Source organism: Musca domestica, unplaced genomic scaffold (genome assembly GCF_030504385.1).
Source record: "Musca domestica strain aabys unplaced genomic scaffold, Musca_domestica.polishedcontigs.V.1.1 106, whole genome shotgun sequence".
Classification (NCBI taxonomy): domain Eukaryota; kingdom Metazoa; phylum Arthropoda; class Insecta; order Diptera; family Muscidae; genus Musca; species Musca domestica.
The window spans coordinates 2,191,710-2,217,262 of record NW_026712122.1 but is presented as its reverse complement, the minus strand read 5'-3'; the positions used below and the strand labels follow the sequence as shown (position 1 = coordinate 2,217,262).

The following is a 25,553-nucleotide window of genomic DNA, read 5'->3' as shown; positions in this document are numbered from 1 at the left end:
GTACCTCCCACACAAAGTGTCAAAGTTTTGAATAACCAAAACGGCTATAATAACCAAAATAAGCATCCGTTTCTTTTTAAATTGTACAAACCACAATGTTTTTTACTAACCAAAGGTCTGATGTGAAGATGGGATATATCGGTCCACTCCTTCTGATTCTCTGGTCTTAGGTCAGATGCGAATGCATCTGTTGGCAAAACCGACTGATACTATTTTACTCCTTAGAATGTGTGGAAGATGAGTGACGATCGAACACCTATAAGACTTTTTTCTAATATTAATTCTATAGAATAATGTTTCCTCTATTTCCAATCTAAAAACTTTTTAAAATCTATTTTAATTGCCTTCAATTGAAAATGTGGCAGACCCAATTAAAAAAAGTTCATAAATACCATAAAATCAACACAAGAAATACCTAAGGCTCCACGTTCCAGCAATGTCAGATTTACTTTAATTAGCTAAAAAAATGGCTGCATTGATTTCTAACTTGTTGTCTTTTTCCCCAAATGATATTTGTAACAATTTTAATCCGTTTCAATGCCAAAGTATTTTGCTAATTGTTGTCCACTCTCTGGTCGCCAGTGGAATTTTAAAGTAACAAAAAATGGCAAATATGGGAAGAAACTGATTTTAAAATTGTATCCCCCTCCACAACAATAAGGAAGCTGTTTGGCATTCTAATTTCTTTTTTTAGCTAATGGTGGTGGTCGTGGTTGTGGCAATATTCTGCTATTGATCGCTGCTGGTGCATTAGAGATGATAAGAAAACTTGGCTGTTTGCTAACCGCCATCATCATCTAATTTTCCATTTTTTTTGTTTGTTTGTTGTTTTCGTTATTCTCCTCAAGTGTGCCCTCCATGAAAACCCACATAATGTCCAAGTTGTGAATAAAATAAAAATGAAGCAGCCATCCAACCAACCATTGCCAGAGATAGTTGGCATTCTACACATGGGCCATGTTGTACATACTCCACATACATACATTTATAACAACTATTAGCCAACTATGTTGGGCGAATGATGTTGCTTGTCGAGAGGTTTCGACTTTTTTTTTTGCTCTGTTTCTTGTAAGTTTGTTGCCAGGCTGTAGTTGTTGTTGTTGCAGTGGCTGCCGCAGCGGCAGTTACTAATTACATGAAATTTAAAGAGTGCAAGATGTAGTAAAATGTAGGCGCTGTAGCAAATGAGCCAGAAAACGCGTTTGCTAAGACACCACCACCACACCAGAGCCATCATCATAGTCAGCAACAGCATGGCAACGTCACTTGCCAATATTGGCAAACATCAAATGATGGTGTTGGCACCACCACCACCATCCCTAGCCGCCAAGTCTAATGGTATATATAGAACCTGGAAGATCATTTTCTATTCTGCACTATGAATAAGCAACTAGATCACACACACACGGGGAGGTTTTAATGCAGAATGCATAGCATGAACTTTGTGTGATAATACTGAAGAAACAAAAACAAAAAAAAAACAACTATTGATGTAGAATGAAATTAGCAAACAACGTAAATAGTCAGGCCCATCCAAGCATACACCACTAGTGGAGCTACTAAAAAGTTTTTGTTATTGTTGTTGGAACAATTGTTGCATTCTTACATAATATCACACGTTCTACTGAAAAAAAAAGAAGCTATGAAGAGATGCCCTCCATTGCTCCACACATTTTGTGGCAAACTCCAAACATTAGCCTTTGAAAAACTGTTACCGCCTCTGTTGCCGCTGCTGGTGGTGGTGTTGGTACTGGCCACCATTAGCTGGAAAACATTTTAATTTAATAGATATCGCCACATAAGGAGGTACACTAAGCATTAAATTTACTTAACTTCGTCTATTTTGGTTCGAAGGAATGTGGCCTCTTCAGTGGTGTCGGGTGGAGAATAAAAATGAGGGAAGTTGGTAAAAGGGCAAAAAAAAAAAAAAAAAAACAATTATCTCAGTTTACAGGAAAAGTCGGCGTTCAAGGAAACCAAGGATATTTTCTTCATAATTTTTGTTTCATGTCTTCAAATCTTTGACTGAAGACAAGGACCCCAGAACGTGGCAAGCGAGGGTATGTATCATATAATACGGCCAAAACGTGCCTCATCGAAATAACGGTTTTAGATCTAAGGTCTCTTTGGACCAAATCCGTTTTAGGACATTTGGAGTCGATCTAGCGATGTCCGTCTGGCTGGTTGCGCACGATAGCTTTCGAAGGGAGTATCCGGAAAACTTGGCACATCGTAACATTATTATCAAACTTAGATCGAGTTTGGAGGTTGACAATATCGGTCCATTCCTTTTGGTACCTCCCCAATGAAAGGTGGAAATTTCCAAAAATAAATAAATAAATAAATAAAATAAACACATTTTACTGCACAGAAAGAGAAAGGATGATTCGATTTTTCTCCGACTTTGCATTGCCTAATATATGCGTCAGTGCTAGTTCACGTACGAAAATGGGCAATATCGGTCCCCTCCATCAAGTACCTCCCCCACAAATGGTCAAAATTTTGAATAATTATGGCTCTTATAAAATGTGATTTAAGTGTCCGATTGTCTTCAAATTACACACATTGTAATATTTTTATAAACTCAAGGTCTGGTGTGAAGAAGGAATATATCGGTCTACTCCTTCTGGTACCTCCCACACAAAGGGTCAAAATTTTGAATATCCACGAAGCTCATAAAACGCAAAATTAACATCCGATTCCATTCCGACCTGGCACATCTCAATATTTCTATCAACACGAAATCTGTTATAAAGATGGTAGAGATCGGACCATTCCTTCTGGAACCTGCCCCACAAAGGGTCAACGTTTTGAATAACAAAAACGATCATAAAATCCTAAATAAGTATCCGGTTCTCTTCATATTTCACACCACATTATTTGCACAAAAACAAGAATTATTGTGAATATGTGACATATTGGTACCCTCCCAGTGCTGAGATTTTATTATACAAAACATTCTCTAGATAATTTTCTATATAAAATTAACAATTTCCGGGGAATTTACAAGTTTTTCAATTTTCAAAACTCGCTTCACACTAGTGCATCAGGAATTTTTTTATACAGAAAATTGAGAATTTATGATATTAGAAATATTGGTTCTCAAGGATTGTGCAAGGAATTTTTTCTATGGTGATAATGTGGCCCTGGAAATTCCTTAGGAAAATGTTCAGTATGGAAAGGCATAGACAATTTTTATATGCAAACCTGGCCTGAGTAGGATTTCTGCTGTAGCAAAACTTCGTCCTTTGTCCTGTGAGGATGTAAGGATATTTTATAAGAAAAAAAGTCGTTTTCTGATTGCAAGTTGTTTTTTTTTTTTTTTTCTAAAAGCAACTGACCTTAAAAACACTTTGAAATTTTCCAAATGATAGAAGTCCCTCTTTAGACAAAAAAGTCTTCTTGGAAAATAGTTTTAAAAAATTAAACTGTAACTCTTTTTAGAGCAAATCAACGTCCTTAAAGGCTGGGTTATTTTTGATTCATTTCCTCATATTCTTTTCCTTCTGCAACATACCTCGTCGTTTTACTTAATGTTCAGTGCAATTTTCCATGCCATATTCTGGGCTACTTTAAACAAAACAGAAAAGCGCCGAGATTTCATAGAGATCAGTATTCTAATCTCAGTACAAAAAACTAAAGCATCTAATTAGAATTTCTTCTTCATCTTCTTATTTGTTCGCAACTTCCTACGAAGCATAACTAACACGCATTGATGCTACCGGGGTTAAACCAAAATCCAAACAACAACAAAAACCAACAGCAACAGCATAGATGAGAAAACGTAAAAAGTGAAAAACACTGGACAACAACATTGAAGTGAAGAAACAGAACAAAAAAAAAAAAAAAACGTTTCAGAAGCTCACATTTTGTACAACCGATAGTTGTTTGCCGCCGCTCTTCTAATTAGTGCCATGTTTTCTTTTCAAAGCAGGGGAAATGAATGAAAGAAAAAAAAAAAACAACAACACGGAAAATAACATATCCAACATCAAAGAAGATGAAACCCATTTTTAAGCAATTTCATTTTAGGCGTATTTGAAACGTTTTTCGCTCAAATCACTGGCCGTCCCCTCCCCTAAGGTTAAGATTTTTCTTTGGTTTGTAATTTAAGGTTTCATGTTGCTGTTGTTTCACTTTTTGTTTTGTTCTTAGGTTAGGTTTGTTCTTTTCCGTTTGGCAAACATGTCCTGTAACCATATTTGGGGGAAAAGTGTGTTGTTCCATGATGTGCTGCTGATCATTGAGTATTGAGAGATCTTGAGCCACATTCTTTGATTGATTTTGCGAAATTTAAAGGATTTTAATTAATTAACACTTATTCGGAGTTTTGAAAGGCTCTACTTTATGAATTGAATTATTAAAATTAGAAAAAAATGAAGTCTGTTTTTTTTTTTTTTTTTTTTTTATTTGCCGACAGTTGTATCCTTCAGCCAATGTTCGATTATTTAAATATATATTGACTTCTGTTATAAGATTAAGAAATGGGAGTTTTGTTTATCAAAATCTTGAACCCTATGTGGGAGAGGTACCAGAAGAAATGGTCCGATCTCTACCATCTCTATAAAAGATTTTGTGTTGATGAAAATATTGAGATATGCCAAGTCTGATTGGAATCGGATGTTAGTTTCGCGTTTAATGAGCTTCATGGGTATTCAAAATTTTAACCTCTGGGGGTAGGTAGACCGATATATCCCATCTTCACAACAGATCTTGTGTTAGTAGAAATAATGGGATGTGTGATGCTTATTTCGAATTTTATAAACGTTTTGTTTAGCTTTGACTCTTTGGAGGTACCATAAGGAATGGTCCAGTATCTACCGTTTTTATAACAGATCCTACGTTGATAGAAATATTCAGATGTGCAAAGTCTAAATGGAGTCGAATTTTAATTTATGACCTTAATGGATATTCAAAATTTCGACCTTTTGTGGGGGAGGTCCCAGAATGAGTGGACCGATATATTCCATCTTAACACCAGACCTTGGGTTAATAAAGTAATTGGGATGTGTGAAATTTGAAGACAATCGGACTATTAGATCACAGTTTATAAGAGTTGTAATTATTCAAAATTTTGACCTTTTGTGGGGGAGGTACCAGAAAGAATCGAGCGATATTGCCCATGTCCGAACTCGATCTAAGTACTGAAGTACGAAAAGTGCAAAGTCAGCCAGACAGACCGACGGACGGACATCGCTAGATCGACCCCAAATTTCCTGAAACGGATTTGGTCCAAAGAGACCTAAGGTCTAAAACCGTTATTTCGACTAGGCACGTTTTGACCGTATCAAATGATATATATAGCCTCTCTAGCTATGTGGCTGAGGGTATAATGAGTTAAGAATATTTGGGGTTCCTAGACACAAAGAATTGCTTTATAGAGGGACAAGTTTTCCCGGTAAAGAGTTTATATTTCTATAGTCAAACGGTCAAATGTTATATAAAGCCCTCAAATAACAGTTCCGCCAAAGGAAGCGTATAGGTTTCGCCCCGAGAAAAATCGTTGATATATATCCTTTAGTTTGTATGTTTTCCTATATAATCAAACCTCCCGATTTTTTGATGATGGAAACCTTTCGCCCGATATTTTCCATTAAAGGTTCACTGGCTGGTGTAGCCATCCTTCAACCGTACTTTTTGAGTTCCATCATTTCGTCATAAGTCATAATATTCCATAAAATTGGCTTTTACTTGGGATTCTTTATGGATTTATACCCTCCCAACTATCTCAATTCGTTCGTGATTACAACAGACAGACAGACGGACATCGTCTAGATCTAGAATTTTACGCTGATTCAGAATATATATATACTGTATATATGAATATTTCGAGGAATTACAAACGGAATGACAAAGCTAATATACCCTCCATAAAATGGCTAAATGGAGCTAAAGACCAATTAAATATTTTTGTTAAAATTCTGCTATTATCGACGAGCTTTCGGTAAGATATAAACGAGCTCGCTGAGTTTTAGGTGAGATATCGAGGAACTAACAAAGTCCAATCCATGAGCTTTCAGAGCAATCAACTTGCTATCGATAGGGTATCGAACTATCGATGAGTTATAAACCAGCTATCGTTTATATATCATCGAACCAACGATGGTCTATCGACGAGCTTTGAATGAACCAGCTATGTGCTCTCGAAGCTATCAATGAGTTATTGACTATCTATGTATAAGTTTTCCCCATGCTTTCGACGAGCTATCAACGAGGTATCAGTGAACTATCACCTAGCTCTGGATGTGTGGACAGTAAGCTTTTAACGAGATATCGATTATCTATAGACAAGCTATTTAAAAACAATCGACGAGCTTTCAACGATTTGTGAACGAGCCATTGACACGTTATCAAAATTAGTCGATGAACTCTCATGGGCATGAAGACCAGCCATCAACGAGTTATCGATGGCCTATCGACAATATATGTATGAGCTATGAATAAACTATCAACGCGGTATCGGTGGGCTGTGCATGAGCTATTATCGGGCCATCGATGAGCAGTCGACGAAATATCTGCTAGTTATCGGGAAACTTTCAAACATGCTATCGACAAATTACTATCGAATAACAATCGATGACATATCGATAAGTTATTTACACGTTATAAGTTGTCGGTGAGCTAGCGATATAATATAAATTGTAAAGTCATGTTCAATGGCCTGTTGAAGGCCTCTTGACATTCTATCCATAATATTCTATCGTAATGCATATATGATTTTATTGTTCGTAAACAAAGTCCATTGAGATCTACACCCGTTACATTAAAACAAGACTAGGCAAAGAGTATCCCTTGGAATATCTGTGTGTTCACCAACACAATTGTAAAAAATAAATTGTTTTGAATTTTCTGTCAAAATGGTTTTGGGAGAATATTTAGTTTTGTTCGAGCAGTCGTTGAGGAAGGTGCTGCCGGATATTGTTATGAATACAATATTGGAGCACAGATATATCTTACTAAATATTCGGAACTAATATTTCCGAATTTGTAAAAATTATAAATTTTAAGATTTATCTTTTTTGATTGAATTCCATTTGACAAAATTTGCATACGAATTCACATGTTAGGAATAGAAATTTATTTCAAATTGTTAGACAAATTTATTGTCCTTCCAAATTAATGGACATTTTCATATCCCTTGATTTTTCTGAAATTATATGTACGTTCTTAGTCAATATTAGGGAAAATAACAGGATGTGATGTTTGTCATTCATAGACATAATATTTTAGGCCCAACGCAGGATATGCGTTTCTGATCAGCATAAAATTCTACAACTATTTGCGTATGTCAGCCTGTGGTAATCGGTATTAATTTTTAAAGGATCAACTTAGATGGTTAGGATGTTAAGTCCGAAATTATTATTTGTGTTTAATAATTTTTTTTAATAAAAATTATATACAATTTTTGAAAATGTCAACTTATATATTTTTTTTAAATTCAAAATGAAACATAATTGAAATAACTGTGCAAATATATCTCCGAATTGTCTGATCAAAATATTAATTTTTAACAACGAAGCTGTTTTTAAAACAGAAAATTTTAAATTGAAAATTTAAAGAGAACCAATTATTTCTCACTCTGTAAAGAGAGGCAAAAGAACACTTGCAATATTTTGTTACTTCAAAACACATACAATCACAAAAAATTTTTAAGGCTCTCTGCCTTGCCCTGCATTAAAACATTATCCATATTAATCCCAAAAGCATATGAGTTTAGCATATGCAAGAAATATTGATTGCATATGCAACATTTATGCATTTTGCATATGTTTACAAGTACCCTTTTGCATTTGCATTTTGATTAGTGTAATAAATACAGCTTATCTTGAAATGTAAACTCATTCGGCTCAAAAATAAGTTGTTCATAAAATTCCGCAGTCAATGAGTACATATATATATATACTCTATTCACAACTAGAGTTATTTCTTTTGCCTAAAACATGTATTTCTATATACAGACTCCGTCAAAAAATATAGAGAACATTTTTCTTGGTAAATTAATTACCGTTTAATATTTTTTTAAGAAAACTGTCAATTCCTCTGGAATCTTCGCAAAGTGCAATGACACCAAGAGAGTGGCGACAATTCTTGTCCAGTTTTTAAATTATGAAACATTTCATAGAAAGCAAACTATCAAAGAAGAATTTATTATTGGTATTGATTTTTAATACCTTTTTATTTTTCACAGAAGTGGAAAATATCATAAATCTATCAATTGCAGTTCAATGAGAAAAAATCGATCGATGATTATCATCTTCATCGCTGCTGTGATACCAGCTATTCCCTCAAACCGAAGAGCGAGAAAAGAACCATAATCTTTGGAATAGCAACCACGTTACAAGCAACGCAAAAAGAAAAAAATACGAAAGCCCAGAAGATGCGTTAAAACCTTCCTAACCGGTAATGCTGATGCTGTGAGATTTTGTCGATTTATAATCTCGTGTGTGCAACACATGTATTTTATTGTGTTGAAGCATCCTCACTCACTTACCACTTGCAACTACTGTCTTCGTCAAATCATTCAACGCCTTGGTGGCGACTTTGTCGGTAGGCCAGAGCTGCAGCAACTGGTTTGCAATGGCTTCTTAAATACAATCACACTTGATGTTTTTGTTCTTTTTGTCACGCAATAAATTGCCGCACGTTCGTTCGTTCGTTCCAAGGGAGAGAGAGATGGAACTTAACTCAATTTTTGCACACACAGAGACCTTTTGGGCTTTCTGTCAAACGGAATTCTAAGGATTTTCTGGGCTACTGACTTGACTTTGAAACTATTTAATGATTACTATAATTGCTGTGCGAATGGTGGCATGCACCACTATGACTCTCGGTGATTAGTGGTGGGGTATCAAAACAAAAGACTTAAGACACATGCGTGATTTGTGGAAAAATCCAATAAAAGAAAGGCTGACAGGCTACACGCCATGCAGCTTTAGACGCCAGTGACGAGGTGGGGTCTTAAATGGGGTTTTTGTTAAGGGGAAGTTTTGGAAGGTTCTATAGGGTTTGGAGGTCCTCATATAGAAATCTGTTTATACCCTCCACCATACTAGGTATATTAAGTTTGTAATCCAGTTTGTAACACCTCGAATTATACACTTTAGATCCCACAAAGTATTTACATTCCTGATCAGCATAAAAATCTATGTTGATTTAGTAATGCCCGTCCTTCTGTCCGTATGGGAAATCACTCTAGCTTCCGAACGATAAAATTTTACTCAAATTATGTCTGCAGGACTTTTGGTATAGAAAATGTAGGTTCACGTTTTTGTATAGCTCCCATATAATGGTACCTCCCTATTTTCGGTATTTTGGTAATTTAAGCGGCATTATTCACCGAAAATGTTTCAAATTTTGTCTTTGAAGTTCGTAGTAGATACTACAGCCTATGACAGAAAATCGTCTGTGCAAGTCCACGACTTCATATAGCCCCCATATAACGGTACCTCCCGATATTCGGTATTTTGATGATTTTAGCGACATTATTCACCGGAATTGCTTCAAATTTGGTATTTGAAGTTCGTAATGAATACTACAGAATAAGACAGAAAATTGTCTATGCAGATCCACGTCTTCATGTAGCCCCCATAAAATGGTACCTTCCGATTTTCGGTACTTTGATGATTTTAGCGACATTATTCGCGGAAATTATTTCAAATTTGGTATTTTAAGTTCGTAATGGATACAAGAGCCTATGACGGAAAATTATCAGTGCACGTCCACGTCTTCTTATAGCTACCATGTGAGGGCACTTTCCGATTTTCGGTACTTTGATGATTTGAGCGACATTATTCGCGGAAATTGTTTCAAATTTGGTATTTTAAGTTCGTAATGGATACTACAGCTTATGAGAGAAAATTGTCTGTGCAGGTCTTCGTTTAGTCCTCATATAACGGTACCTCCCTATATTTGGTATTTTGATGGTTTTACCGATATTGGTATTTTGATTGTTTTAGCGACATTAATCACCGGAATTGCTTGGCATATCGTATTTGAAGTTCGTAATGGATACTACAACCGGAGACAGAAAAATGCAGGTCCACGTCTTCGTATAGCCCTCACATATATTCCCTATTTTCGGTATTTTCAGGATTTTAGCTACATTATTCACCAATTTTTTTTCAAGTTTCGCATTTGAATATTGAAATAGTTTATGGGAAAAGTTGCCTTTGCTGGTCCACGTCGTCATAGGGACGCTAACATAACGGCTACATTCAGTGTTTTTATCATTTTAACGGATTTTATTTTTCAGAATATGGCCAGCTTTTCTACTTTTTTGCATATGCAAAGTGTATGCATATATCATATTTTCTGCAAGTGTCATATATTTGCACTTTATTTTAATTGGAGTCAAAGAATGTATCTAAAATGATATTTTACGTACATATGCCAGATTTTTCAATGAATGTATAAAATTATAAATTAAAATTAAATTATAAAGTATACCTAAAATTCAAATATTACCCCACTTGAATCAAAAATAGGACGTTCCAAATATTTCACGGTCTACTTATTACACCAATCCTCGCTTCCATGCCATAAATAGTCTCAAACGTTTAAACGCAATATTAGAAAATGAAATTCTCAGAAAATTGATCATGTATTGAGCGGCTGTCTATGGCAATGACGTTTTAAGGATCACTTTCCATCCTTAGGCTTTTCTAAACATTATTGGATGTCTTAATCACAGGGGCCAGGCTGGTCGTATGGGCGAAAGTCATGTACTATCTGAATACTGTCATCGCTTGCCGCCACAGAGTTATGTTAATTTCCTTTTTAGCTGCAGGATATTAAAATCATATTTTATAAGCAGTCATCTGGTCGCGGTGCTGATGATGATGACGACAACAACAACAGCATCCTCTTCAAATGCCTAACGAATGCAGGCATGGCTAACAGCTTACTAACGCTTTGCAAAGTTTTTGTTCATTTTTCTCTCTCTCCCTCTCTCTCTTATGGAGATGACACCAAATTTATGTTACTTCTGCCTCGGCTGGCTTCTTTTCCTCCGGATGATATTCATAAGCATCATCAGCAGCCAGGAAGTTTTGTGAAAAATACTCAAGAAGGTGTCATGCTTTAAAAGCCATCAACACGATTTTTCTAAGAATTTTTCCTAAACTTTTTCCTGCTTTTGAGATTTTTATTTTCTATTTTCCATTCTTGTTTTTTTTTTTTGTATTTTGGCATAAAGCCGCCTGATGCCTGCTTCTAACTTCTACTTGCACTTTTTTCACTTTTTATTTATATACGTATATATTTCGTTTCGTTTCGGCTCATTCACTTACCGGCATGTAAATTCAGCTTCACCCAAACATAATTCGAAACAATCACGTCTCGATGTCACTGACACCGAACGTTTGGCATGGCCATTCAGTTTGTAGTTTTGCACACGATCAACACACCAGGCACGTGCACATGGCCGTACACCCAGACATGACTTTTGGGCATAAATGGTAAAGACAGGGAACTGTGATTTGGTTAAGGCACCTAGAAGAAAGAGAGAAAAAAGAGATAGAGGCGTAAAAAATGGATGCATAACAAATGAAATGAAATCAATATTAGTGTAAAGGAAAATGTTGAAAATGTGTTTAGAAATGAAAAGTTCTTGTAGAAAACAAATCTGGTCATACACTTTCACACAGACACACAATGCTTCGCGAAAACGACGACAGTCTGACAGTTTCAGTAAGTGAAATGTCTATAGCTGATTTGTCACACCTTTTTTATGGAAAGTTTGTTTATGTAAAAAACAAAGCTAATTTATTACATAAGCTCGGTCTTATAAAAATACTCAATTGCAAATGCCATTTTTTTGCAAAACCAACACAAAATTTGCACACACTACTACCTAAATAAATACCGTTCCATATATAAAATATATGCATTGCATAAGCTTTGGCTTGCATATAAAATTAAAGTTTATCCCAAAATGTAAACCACTTATGAACATATACCGGACCAAATTTGGAGGTGTCTTATTGTTACCTTTTTGAAAATGTCAAACTTTTCTGTGTAGAAGTTACCAAAAGAGGTCGAATGATATGATCTAAATTCGAATGTGTTCTACGTTGCTTTGAAATATGTGGAGTTTTATTCAAATCGCATGAAATTTTGTCATAGAGGCTTTTCTATTGACGAGCTGAAGCAAAAAGTTTTTTTTTTCTATAAACGAGTCTTTTTCTATAGACGAGCTGAAGCGCCGAGTCTTCTTGGTAGACTAGTTGAAACAGCAAATTTGCATAGACGTGCTGAAATGGCGAGTCTTTTTCCATACACGAGCTGAGGCTGGAAGTGTTTCTATAAACGAGCCGAAGGACGGAGACTTTTTCTCGAGTCGAGCTGAAGCGGCGAGTAGACTAGCTGAAACAGGATATTTTTTCTATAGCTGCGCTGAAGCTGAGTTTCTTTTCTATAAAGGAACACTGAAGCAGGGAGTCGTTTTTATAGACAAGCTAAAGAAGGGAGTTTCTTCTAAAGACGAGCTCTGAAGCAAGGAGTCGTTTTCTATATACGAGCTCTGAAGCAGGTAGTCTTTTTCTAAAGACGTGCTCTGAACAGGAAGTCTCTTCTAAAGACAACTGAAGCAGGTAATCTCTTCTAAAGACGAGCTCTGAAACAGGAAATCTCTTATTTTCTGAATGCGAACTCTAAAGCAAGGAGGCTTCTTTTTTGAAGACGGGTTCTAAAGTAGTTAGTCTTTTTTATAAAGCCGAGCTCTGAAGCTAACAGTCTTATCGATATATGAGCTTTGAAGACGGAAGTCTACTTTTCAACAGATGAGCACTGAAACAGAGAGTCTTCTTTTCTACAGATGAGCACTGAAACAGAGAGTCTTCTTTCTATAGGCGTGATCTGGGTCTGGAAGTATTTTCTGAAGGCGAGCTCTTAAGCAAGGAGTCTTTTTCTAAATACGAGCTCTGAAGCAGGGAATATTTTTCTAAAGACGTGCTCTGAACAGGAAGTCTCTTCTAAAAAAAACTGAAACAGGTAATTTCTTCTAAAGACGAGTTCTTCTTTTCTGAAAGCGAACTCTAAAGCAAGGTGGCTTCTTTTTTGAAGACGGGTTCTAAAGTAGTTAGTCTTTTTTATAAAGCCGAGCTCTGAAGCTGACAGTCTTATCGATATATGAACTCTGAAGACGGGAGTCTACTTTTCTTCAATTCTGAAGGCAAGCTCTAAAGTTAGGAGTCCTCATTTCTATAGGTAAACTCTTGAGATGAACGTTTTCGAAATAGTCCTTCTGGTTACTCCCACCATAAACGGCCAAAACTTCTAAAAGAGAATAGTTATGAAACTACCCCACTTCGACAGGGACATACAAAGAAATAAATTTCAAAATCATATCAGGAAATCTGAAAAATAACTTTTTCCAGTAAAATATACAAAAAATTGTAAAGGCAGCAAGTGTCCCTTCAGCAGCAGGTCTATGAAAATACGCCGAATTTTATATTCACTTTTTCTAACTGATTCATCTAAATATCTATGATGATCGAATACTGACTTCAACTGTTTTAATATCCAAATTTTGAACATAAAGTTGATCTTAATACACATTCTTGGCTGACATTAGATAGAAAACTTATCCTCAAAAAGTTTATTTCAATAGCCTCTAGTAACTCAATGAGATATTTTATCGTCCTAGGATTTTTACACAGTAAAATTGGCTATTTGGCACTTCAGTAACATCTCCAGTGGATGGAAATATCCAGCTTCATTATTGATATTTTGATGACCCTAAATATATATTTTTCTGTGGAATGGACTGAAGTTTTCAACAATGGATAGAATGGCCTTTGGGATATTACCCAAAAAAAAAAAAAAAAATAAAAAATTGGCTCCTTTGCTATTTCAGAAGGGAGGAAATATATATCTCAACTATTGGTTTTTAAAGACCTAAAAATATATATCTTTTTCGGAAGAATGGACTAAAGCTTGATGACTGAGTCTATTAAAGAGAAGACCTAAATACTAAATTTTTCATTTACTTGTTTCTATCGAATTGAAAAAGCTTGTCCTTACTGGCTACAATAGCAATATATTTTTTAATAGAATGGACCATAATATATTTTTTCGGGTTCAAACGAAAAAGTATGCTGATATTTTGGAGGTCCTAGCTGTGATTTGACATTTCGGATTAGTGGGCCAAATATGCTCCTAGCCACATTTTCCATGGCCTGTAATTCGGTATTGCAATGAACCAGGAAATGAAAATCTTGCTAAAATACAATATATGTATATGTTCCATTCGGTTTGGTGTTTAAGTCCCTCACATATATATCCTTAATCCGATTACAAGTTTATTGTGCAAATAATGGTTAATATCAGCCCCAATGAAGTGAATTTCGGGACGTAGGTTTCTATTTTGTGCAACTCGGCTCCGATATATATTTTTTTTTAATATTATTCTTCTCCAAGTAATATCATGCACTCTATAGCTAACTATAACTGATCTAAAGCCAAATGTTGATAGGTGGTATAATCTACTTGAAATAAAGTATTTTATTACTAAATATGTATAGTGGTGTAGGGGATCATATAGACGGCACTGCCCGAATTTTGACTTTTCCTTACTGGTTTTACAATTTATGTGAGGAAATTTATTATTCCGAGTCCACAGCAGGGTCTAATATCCATTCTCGAAAAAATAGGAGTCAGTTTCAGCATAACAACAGAAAATAACAAAAAATACACCACTTTTATTACTCATACCCTCTATTTCTCTCTACATTCAAATCCCAAGTGAAATGAATAAAAATGAACTCTGCTATCAAAATCTGATTATCCCATAAATATAAGTTAGCATTAATCGTGATGGGAAACTAATTCGCCAATTACATTAACGCACATATCAGCACTTTAACAGCATATGTAACAATTATATTCAATTATTGTTAAATGCGCAAGACCTCTTATTTTATGAGAACGCACAATCACTCACTCCTCACGATATGCTTGGCGCAATAAAAAAGCGTTTATTAATTGCAAACATCATAAAATATGAGCCCTCTAATGGGAGTATAGGATTTCAAGCCGTTAATCTTTGAATTGATTCATGTTCACACATAGAAGATAGGGATAGTATCTGCTACATCGTCTTAACTTAATTTTCAATTTTTTTTTCTATTTTTTTCTAATTATGCAAATCTTACCTGGTAATTGATCGGCATTAGCTGAAAATAGTACACAGAGACCAGTTTCATAATTAACGGCATGACAAGTTTCGTTTCCTTGACAGGCTTCCAAACAATCGGTTAACATTAATGTGCCCGGCAGCGAGTCCAGAAGTTTGCCAGGTGCCGAAAAGACATAACTGCAACAAATAGAGAGAAAGAAATGAATAAATGAATTTAACGATAAGCATTGATAAGTATTTTTTTTACTGCTGCTTGGAGATTTCCGGGATATTGTCGATGAGATAGCATTGATAAATTGTGTTGCGTAACTTGTTACTAAACTCCTATACGTGTTGATAATCTATAATCAATGAGGAATATTGTTTTCATTGACTTGGAGTTGGAGACAGAGGCAATAAGAAAGGCTATAAATAAATAATTTTATGATAAATATGGGGAGAGGACTGTTTATACTTTATAACACTATGTGTTGGGGTATAATAAGTTTGGACTAACATTTATTGACACCTCGAAATATTGATCCCTGACATAGGAAACTATACAGAATGAGATAAAAAACTGCAGCAAAGTCAAACGCCATAATTTTTACATTTTTTTCTCTAAATTTAATTGAGTGAAAGCAAAAAATGTCGGAAATAGCATCAAATTTTAGAATAGGTTTAAATTTGTCCGCACATATTTTTTCTTATTTTTTTAATTTTAGTTATATTTTTTATCGCTTGCGATTTTTTCAATTCGGAATTTTAATTTTTTTAAAGTTTTTCTACACCTTTGACACAAATTATGGCTTTCAAACGGCTAATGAAACCGTCTCACGCTGCCCTAATGTTGCTCTGCAGTGTTTTGGCCCATTCCCGGCGAAGCGTTTGCTTGAGGTGATCGACATTTTGGTATTTTTAAAGTGGTGCGTGCTAAGTCCGAGCGATAATATTCGGCATTTATTCTGATGTCACGGTCGATTAATACGAGCGGAGAGCGACCATCGAATGTTATGGCGGCCCACACCATCACCATGGCCGGCGCTTGAGTTCTGGTGGCCAACCGAAGGTGCACAGTTTCAGCTGACCTCTTTGGCAAGTAAACATGGGTCCATTTTCTTGCTGATCTTACACTTTTTGGAATTTCAATGGCTTTACCCCGAGTCCATTTTTCAAAATTTGCCGAACGGAATATTGTTCGGCCATTGAAACGCGGATTTCGATCATGTCGCTTTTTTACTTGTCGAACGATTTCTGCTGATATTGCTGTTTTCTTCCGTCCACTTCCTTGACGTCGCACTGTACGAGACACAAAATATTTATTCACATTTAAATGCTGGAGTGCTTTAACGATATCCACTTGTTGTTTTCCAGCCAAATATAAAGAAATCACACTATCACGCTTGTATTCCATCACGAATAACTTTTTTCGGGAAAATTCTCACCAAAATGCTTTTGTACGCTTGTAAACAATATAATGAGCTGTCACTGGAATAATTTTAACAGCTGTTGGACGAGTGGCTTAGAAATGACAGCAGTCTAAAGTTGACTGCAGTTTTTTCATCTCACCCTGTGTAGATCTTGGCTATTTTGCTCAAGATCCGCTGGTCAAATTTTCACAATTCTCAACAATTCGGAATGGTTTCTTGCCAGAAAAGGATAAAATTTAAGAAAATCGCTTGAAAATATGACGGCAAAAAAAGTAAATATTTTTTCTGCATTTTTTATTTTTTTTTTCATATTTTTTATCGCATGCGATTTTATCAATTTGACTTACTATTTTGAATTTAAAATTTTTAACGTTTTTCTACACCCCCAACACTATTATATGCAGGTCGTAATTATTGTCCGATCCTCATGAAATTTAGCATGGGGGTCAGAATTAAAGACCACTGCTTTTAAAGATGTAAATTTAGGGGTTTAAATGGATCAAAAAAAATTTTTTTTGATTTTGCAATCGCTCTACAGGTCGTAATTGAAAACCAATCGACGCGGAATTTTGTATGAGAACAGAGTTAAGGACAGAGAAGAACTCTAGCATTTTGGTTGACCATTAGATTATATTTAGCTGTAAAATAGACCACAACTTTCGTGTGAAATTGTTTTGAATATTCAAAAAGTTAAGTTAACGGTAATATCTGGGCAGGGCTCTATGACATAATTTCAAAAGCTTCCAAAAACGATTTTGAAATATGTGGGCTTTCAACATAGTTTAGTGTTGTATGATATCACATAGTCGGCCCCGCGCACTGCTATAGCATTTGCTTACTTGTTTTAGACTAAAGAATGTCTCGATTGTTGTCCGTGTTTTACTCTTATTTTGAAGACTTCAATGTTCCCCGATTTCATTAACGGAATCTTTCAATTTAAACAAACAGCACAACCTATGTATCTATTCTCCTAACATTTTCCACTGAAAATGTTTACCTCTTTTTGATTTGACCAAAATATAATTTCAATTTATTATTGCAAATCCGCTTAATATTATTGGGCCATAATTTCAAAGCAATGCAGTTACTTGTTGTATCCCATCTACTTGTTGCCAACGCTTTAAGATCGTATCCTTAAGCCAATAAATAGCTGTACTCTTGAAATCGCTTTCTGTCTAATTTGGCCAATAACAAAATAACAGTTACAACTTATTTTTGTACATTTGTTGTGGCCAAATGCGATGACTGAATGCCTTGCCGCCTGCCTGCCTGCCTATCTGCTTGCCTAAAACTATAACAAATTTTGTGTTAAAATGTCTGCAAGATAGAACGAAATGGCAAATTTGTGTTCTTTTGCGATACAATTTTGTGAAGAAACTGTAATTTCAAAGAGGGGTGGATGGTAGAGGAGGGCCCAAGCCAATTGAAGACCACCAATATTTATTTGATTGCAATTGCTGTTCTTGTTGTGGCTGATGATTGTTAAAACCCCTCAAACAAAGAAATATTATAGAACTGTTACATAAACTCAGCCAAAAATGCCCAATTGAGGTAAAAACAAAACAACGAAAAAATTCCAAAAACGAAAGACTTAGGCAACAAACTTGATTTTTTGGGGCACGCGTTTACCTTGCCACATTGTAAGGCTTCTCACAGCACTCAGTCATTCTTTTCCAAAGGAAATGCAATGTAATAATACCATAACAACAAACAATAATAAAAATCAATGCAATTTGAAGATTTGAACTACATATACACAACTGTTGCCAGATCCTTCCTCCTCTTCTCTCTCTCTCTTCTTTTTTCTTATTGATTGAATTTAAGTCAGACGATGACAGCATCAACTACCTCAACAATGACCATTCCTCCATTGTTGTTTTTGTTTCGACTTTTTCCATTTCCACTCGAATATTCGTAGACTATTTTTTGAACATAAAACCGCAATCAAATATAACGTTATTCTTTCTTCTAATCTTATCTATTTGGAAGACTTTTTTTTTTTTCTTGAGATATCCTTAAGAAGTTCGCGGAGAAGAAGAAAGATTGTTTATTAATTCGATTGTTTGAGAGACAGCGGGTAATGGTTATGATGATTATTTCGAGTTTGGCTTGCAGTAGATAATATTTTTGATACAAAATCTGGAAAAAATGAGTTGTTGTTCTTGAAAAGAGTTCGTTAGAACCTTGTCGAACTGTAGTTTTTAACCTGTTTTTCCTAACATTCTATTGATATTTTTTTTGTGTTCTTTGTTCTTTCATTGCAGGTAAGTAATCAAGATTTATATTGGATTTTCTGATTGTCTAGATTCTAATGAGTGTGATTTGGATTTAATGTTGAAGAAATGCAAAGAGATCCATCATTTTGGTATTTCTTAATGAAACTTTTTGATATTGGTGAGTAAAAGTTTGATAAGCTCTAATGCAGTTTACAACTAATGAAAGATAGCAACTATTTTGCTAGGCAAGAGATTCGAGTTGTGAAAGATATCAAAGACAAGAAATATAAGTTTTTATACCCTCAGTCATATGGCTAGAGAGGATACATATAATTTAATACGGCCAAAAGGTGCCTCATCGAAAAAACGGGTTTAGAGCCAAGCTTTCTTTGGACCACATTCGTTGCAGGACACTTGGAGTCGATCTAGCAATGTCCGTCCGTCTGCCTGTCTGTCTGTCTGTCCCTCTGTTTGCTGATTGGTGGGCACGATAACTCTCTAAGGGAGTCTCCGATTTGGTACATCGTAATATTATTAACAAACTTAGATCGAGTTCGGAGATAAGCAATATCGGTCCACACCTTCCGGTACCTCCCCCACAAAAAGTCAAAATTTTCCAAAAAAATATTTTACTGCATAGGAACAGAAAGGAAATAATCGGATTTGGCTCCGACTTTGCAAATCCTAATATTTTTTCTGATTTTTTTTATATTTTTTATCGCATGCGATTTTTTCAATTTGACTTACAATTTTGAATTTTAAATTTTTTAAAGTTTTTCTACACCCCTCACCTTCCGGTACCTCCCCCACAAAAAGTCAAAATTGTCCAAAAATAAATATTTTACTGCATAGGAACAGAAAGGATATAATCCGATTTGGCACCGACTTTGCAAATCCTAATATCTGCATCAATGCTAGGTCAGGTGTGAAAAAGGACAATATCTATTCACTCCATCAAATACCTCCTCCGCTGAGGGTCAACATTTTGAATAATTGTAACTTTTATAAAATGTGATGTAAGAGTCCGCTTGTCTTCAAATTACAAACCTCACAATATTTTTATTAACCCAAGGTCTGATGTCGTTACGGAATATATCGTTACGGTATCTGGTACATCCCCCACAAAGGGTCAAAACTCTGAATATCCATAATGCTGATAAAACGCAAAATTAACATCCGATTCCATTCAGACTTGGTACATCTCAATATTTCTATCAACACAATATAAAGATGGTGTAGATAGGATAATTTCTTCTAGTACCTCCCCCACAAAGGTTCAAAGTTTTGTATGAAGCTTGAAATAAACATCCAGTCCTCTTCGTAATTTCACACATTCCATTTTTTTACTAACACAAGATCTGCTGTGAAGATATGATGTATCGGTTCACCCCTTCCAGTACCTCCCCTACAAAGCGTCAAAATATTGAATATCTATGAAGCTCACACAACACGAAATTAAGATCCGATTCCATTCTGACTTAGTACGTCTCAATTTTTGCTTTAACACAAAATCAGTTATAAAGATGGTAGAGATAGGATTATTTCTTTTGGTACCTCCGCCACACAAGGTTCAAAACTTTTTAAAACAAATCACTCAAAGAAAGCGGAATGAGCATTCAACTCTCCGGTAACCGGAGATTTTGGTGGCCATTGTGCGCTGGAAATGAAGCGAGAACCTCATTTTCTAACCATTCTTGGGTGGCGCGCGCTGAGTGCGATGTTGCTGCTGAGTCCTGTTGGAATGTCCAAGGTGCGGCCAAAATGTTTCCTGCCCAAGGCTTTAATACACTCCCCAGAATATTTTCGTGATAATATTCGGCATTTATTCTGATGCCACGTTCGATTAATACGAGCGGAGAGCGACCATCGGCTGTTATGCCGGCCATACCATTACAATGGCCGACGCTTGAATTCTGGTGGCCAACTGAAGGTGCACATTTGCAGCTGACCTCCTTAGCAAGTAAACACGATAATCTTATTTGTTTACAAACTGCTGGACAATGAATGTTTTCTCATCGGAGAAAAGCAAATTCGTCAGTTCAACACTTTCGGCCAAGCGAAGCAACTATTTAGCTCTTTTGAGTCTATTTTCTTTCTTATGCGGTGTAAGTTCTTGCACTTTTTGGAATTTCAATGGTTTTACCCCGAGCTCATTTTTCAATATTTGCGGAATGGAATATTGCGATATGTTTAGCTCACGACTCATTTTTCGGCCACTGTTACGCGGGTTTATATTAAGTCTTAAGTCTTCTTCAAGCTTCTTTACTTTTCGAACCATTACTGCTGTTGTTGCTGTTTTCTTCCGTCCACTTCCTTGACGTCGGGCTACGCTACCTGTATCACGGTAACGAGCGATGGTACGAGATACAAAAGATTAATTCACATTTAAATGCTGGAGTGCTCTAATGATAGGCACTTGTGGTTTTCCAGCCAAATATTAAGAAATCACAATATCACTAACTAACCATTTTTCAGGAAAATTCTCACCAAAATGCTTTTGTACGCCTGTAAACAATATAACGAGCTGTCACTAGAATAATTTAGCAGCTGTCGGATGAGGGGCTTAGAAATGACAGCAGTCTGAAGTTGGTTGCAGTTTTTCATCTCACCCTGTTTATCTACGATTCCCTTCTGGTACCTCACCCACAAAAGCTCACAATTTTTAATCTGGCGAAACAAGTTAGCGATTCCTTACAACTTGCTATATCGAAATATTTTCTCAACCGGAAACCTGAGATGAATATGGAATATATGGTGTCGCATAAACGTTCGATTTTTATTTAATTTTGCCCATACCAATATTTTTATCAGTATTAGATGATAAAAATCTAAATCATCATCTAAATATCCATTTTTTTTTCGACTTCCCCTTAATGAGAGTTTAGCGAACTTCCCAATTTATGAGAAAGAGTAAAAATTTACTATTCAGCGTCATTACACACTTAGGGAGGGCTTGCAAATTCTTCTTGATAAAGTTCATTTCTCCAGAGTACGTATGATAACATTCATATGTTTATTTCACTTAATTCTCAAGTCAACTGACATTTATTTCCTTTTGCTTACCAGCTTAAACATGTTGTGGTGTACAACATTTAATGGCATCATTAAGAACTTTAATTACGGAAATATTGTATCAAATTTGTGGTTTGTTTGCTTTTGCTCTGGGCAGTTCTTATTTTCCCCCTTTTATTGGTTTCGGCTTCTTTTGCCAAAAAAAACAAAAACAAAAAACCAAACAGAATCCCATACTATCTCATTCCACAGCTTTTATGTCTTTCTTCTGACCGCCATCTCATACAAGTGATTAATGAACGGAAATGTTGACAATACATGCCATTTGATTACAACTCATACATGTGGTTTCTGCTGGCCATACATTGCCATATATGAATTGACAATTTGTAATTAGATACAGTGATTGGATAACTTAATTTGTTTGATGTTCTCTTTTAAAGTTGATATTTTCTTTGGCTTGATGGGAAAAAGTTAAAAATCGAAATTTTAAATTGAGAGATTTTGCTATATGAATGATAAATGCTATCAGAAATGCCAGGAAATGGCGGTGTAATCTTCACAAGAAATTGTAATTTTTGTAAGAATTGTGGAAACGAAAATTTTAATTGGTAATCTGAATTTGCTATGAGAATTTTTTTTCTTATTCCTTTTCCACCTAAAAATAACATTAAAGAGGTTGTAGCAGGCTATTTTCTCCTTAGGTAGATAAAATGTCTAAACCTATATCCAAACATACGGTTTTTGGTCTTTTATCGCTTTGGACGAAATACGTCCATTTCTGGGCATCTGGACTGGTTCCAGTGGTGTCTGTTGGCCTTAACGAGATATTTTAGATAGACTTCTGATATTTTTCTCTCAGGGGATTCTAAAATATTCGAAAGTCGCAAAATTAGTCCTTGATTTTTTAACTTTGCACATCAGAATATTTTCGTAAATTTTTTTTATCAGAAAAACATTTTCATAGCTTTTCCGATTAAAGATCTTGATGTCTCCAACAAATCAACGCCTGTTTTTTTTTTTTTTGAAAATTTTTTTGAAGGACCAGTCGTACGACAACTTTTAAAATTATTCCAGCGACACCTTATTATTTACTAGCGCACAAAACATTTTGGTGAGAATTTTCCAGAAAAAAGTTATTCGTGATGGAATTCAAGCGTGATAGTGTGATTTCTTTATATTTGCCTGGAAAACCACAAGTGGCTATCGTTAGAGAATTCCACCATTTGAATGTGAATTAATCTTTTGTGTCTCGTACCATCGCTCGTTACCGTGATACAGGTAACGTAGCCCGACGTCAAGGAAGTGGACGGAAGAAAACAGCAACATCAGCAGAAATGGTTCGAAAAGTAAAGAGGTGACTTGGTCAAAAACCGCGTCGCCGTGGCCGAAAAATGGGTCGTGAGCTGAACATATCGCAATATTCCATTCCATTCCGGCAAATATTGAAACATGAGCTCGGGGTAAAGCCATTGAATTTCCAAAAAGTTCAAGAACTTACACCGCAACAGAAAGAAAATAGACTCAAAAGAGCTAAAGATTTGCTTCGCTTGGCCGAAAGTGGTGAACTGCCGAATTTGGTTTTCTCCGATGTGGGAACATCCGCTGTCCAGCACTTTGTAAACAAACAAAATGATCGTGTTTACTCGCCAAAGAGGTCAGCTGAAAATGTGCACCTTCGGTTGGCCACCAAAACTCAAGCCTCAAGCTGGCCATGCTGATGGTGTGGGCCGCCATAACAGCCGATGATCGCTCTCCGTTCGTATTTATCTACCGTGGCATCAGAATAATTGCCGAAGCCTTGTGCACACAAACATTTTGACCGCAGACCTTGGACATTCCAACAGGACTCAGCATGCGCCACCCAAAAATTGGTACATAATGAGGTTTCTCCGGATACCGATCCGTTGGACTTTTGTGTCTGGAGAATTTTGGAAAAATATCAAAGCCAAGACATTGTAGAAATTTCATGTATATTTCAAGAATTCGAAGAATTTTTTTTAATAATTTTTTGGGGTCTTCATACCAAGAAATGAATGATTATATTTTTAAATATTTCCTGCCAAGATATCGAGGATTTTTAATGAATATTTTTAAGGTCTTCATGCCAAGATGTCAAGAATGTTTCAAGAAATTTGTTAAGGTCATCATGCTAGCGAGTCGAATATTTTTCAAGAGAATCTTCTACGATATTCATGCCAAAAAATCGAGGATTTTTCACGAATTTTTTAATGATCTCATGCAAATAAATCACAATTTTTACATCACTATTACTATTATTTAAGGACTTCGTTTCAATAAATAATAAATGTTTAATGAATTAAATGAATGAAATTTTTTTTTTTAATGGCTCCATGCCAAGAATTCGCACTTTGTAGGAACTTCCTAACAGAAATGTGAGTTTGATTTGTTTCAAAAAAATAAACGAAAAAAAAAATTGAGAATATCGTTTTAAGGACTTTATGTAAAAAAATGGTGAATCTCTTTTTCTGACAAATTTTGCGCATTTGACATTCAAAAGTATTTTTTTTCAAATTTAATCGACGCTTTCTTTTTGTAAAAATTTAAAAAAGCGGTAATTTTTAGAATTAAAGATGAAAAGCAACTGGAAAATATTTTGTCCCATTTTTAATCCCTCCCTTTAATTAGGAACCAAATTGTTGTTACAAAAATATTAAACTTACCCAGTCACAATTTCAAAACCCAACATTTCCGAGTCGCATTCCTCAAAACTATTGCCACCAGAATTGCCTGCTGGACTGGCTCCAGCTCCTGATCCATACGAACCAAATTGAGTGGCACTTTCAACAATTTCAGCATCTTCAAAACTGGCGGTGGGGATTTCTTTCAATTCTTTTGGCGAATCGTCACTTTGATCTTTATCATCATCATTCAAAATAGATTCTTCAGGCAAATGGGCAGCAGCTGAGTTTGTGTTAGAGGCTGGTTTAGTATCATTGCCATCATTTAAATCATCATCATCATCATTGTTTGTCGCCATTGACAGTTGGGTATCATCTTTTGTGTCGGAGGCAGTTTTCGATAGATCATTGCCAGCCGATGATGCTGATGATTGATCACTTTTTAAAGGTAATGCCTGAGAATCGGATTCTAATGTTGCCTTTGCCGGCTCGGAGCCAGACGCCTCTGACGCAACATTATTTGTTGTACTAGTGGCGGTGGATGTTAAGTCCAGCCGTGATCTTCTGACTGCCTCTGTTAAGTGTGGACTTAAAATCACTGCACACAGCAATGAAATATAGACAAAACTTAGACTGGCTGATGACATTGTCATCTGGTGTTTGTTATTATTGGAATTGTGAAATCTAAGTCGCATTATTCTTTTATTGTTTTTTTGTCGCGTTTGTTTTTCTTCCTCTTTTCTTTCTTTCTTTACGAAATGAGCTTTTCTGCTTTATGTTTTGTTACAAAACTTTTGGTTTCTTTGGAATTTGTTTTGTTGAATGCTTTAATTTCTAATTGTTGGAATGTTGCCAATTTTTTCCAGTTTTAATTTCTGAAAAGAGTTTAAAAAGCAAATAAATGGGAGTTTAGTAATTTATTTTGAAAATATTGCAAGTCATTTTCGGTAATTGTGTATTATTATGATATCTTAGTCTTTACCAATTTGTTTTGATTTCTAGTGAATTTTTGTTGTTCACATGATTTGTATGCCTTAATTTTCTTGTTAATTATAATTTGTGTTTTTTAATTCTGAGTTAGTTACGCTTCTTTGGTCATTACGTACGCCTTTTTAAATTTGTTTCCCAAACATAAATT

At 35.5% G+C, this 25,553-nt stretch overlaps 1 protein-coding gene across 1 annotated transcript in view; it reads right to left on the bottom strand.

The window, feature by feature from the left end:
- LOC101887535 (uncharacterized) overlaps positions 1-25,287 on the bottom strand; it is an 80,493-nt gene extending 55,206 nt beyond the window's left edge. The window contains exons 1-3 of the mRNA XM_059128682.1: positions 24,458-25,287; positions 15,153-15,313; positions 11,289-11,490 (exon numbers count right to left, since the gene is read on the bottom strand). Coding sequence (XP_058984665.1) covers positions 11,289-11,490; positions 15,153-15,313; positions 24,458-25,110 — 1,016 coding nt within the window. The 5' untranslated portion in view covers positions 25,111-25,287. The remainder of the gene's footprint in view (positions 1-11,288; positions 11,491-15,152; positions 15,314-24,457) is intronic.
- Positions 25,288-25,553: the final 266 nt, after the last annotated feature.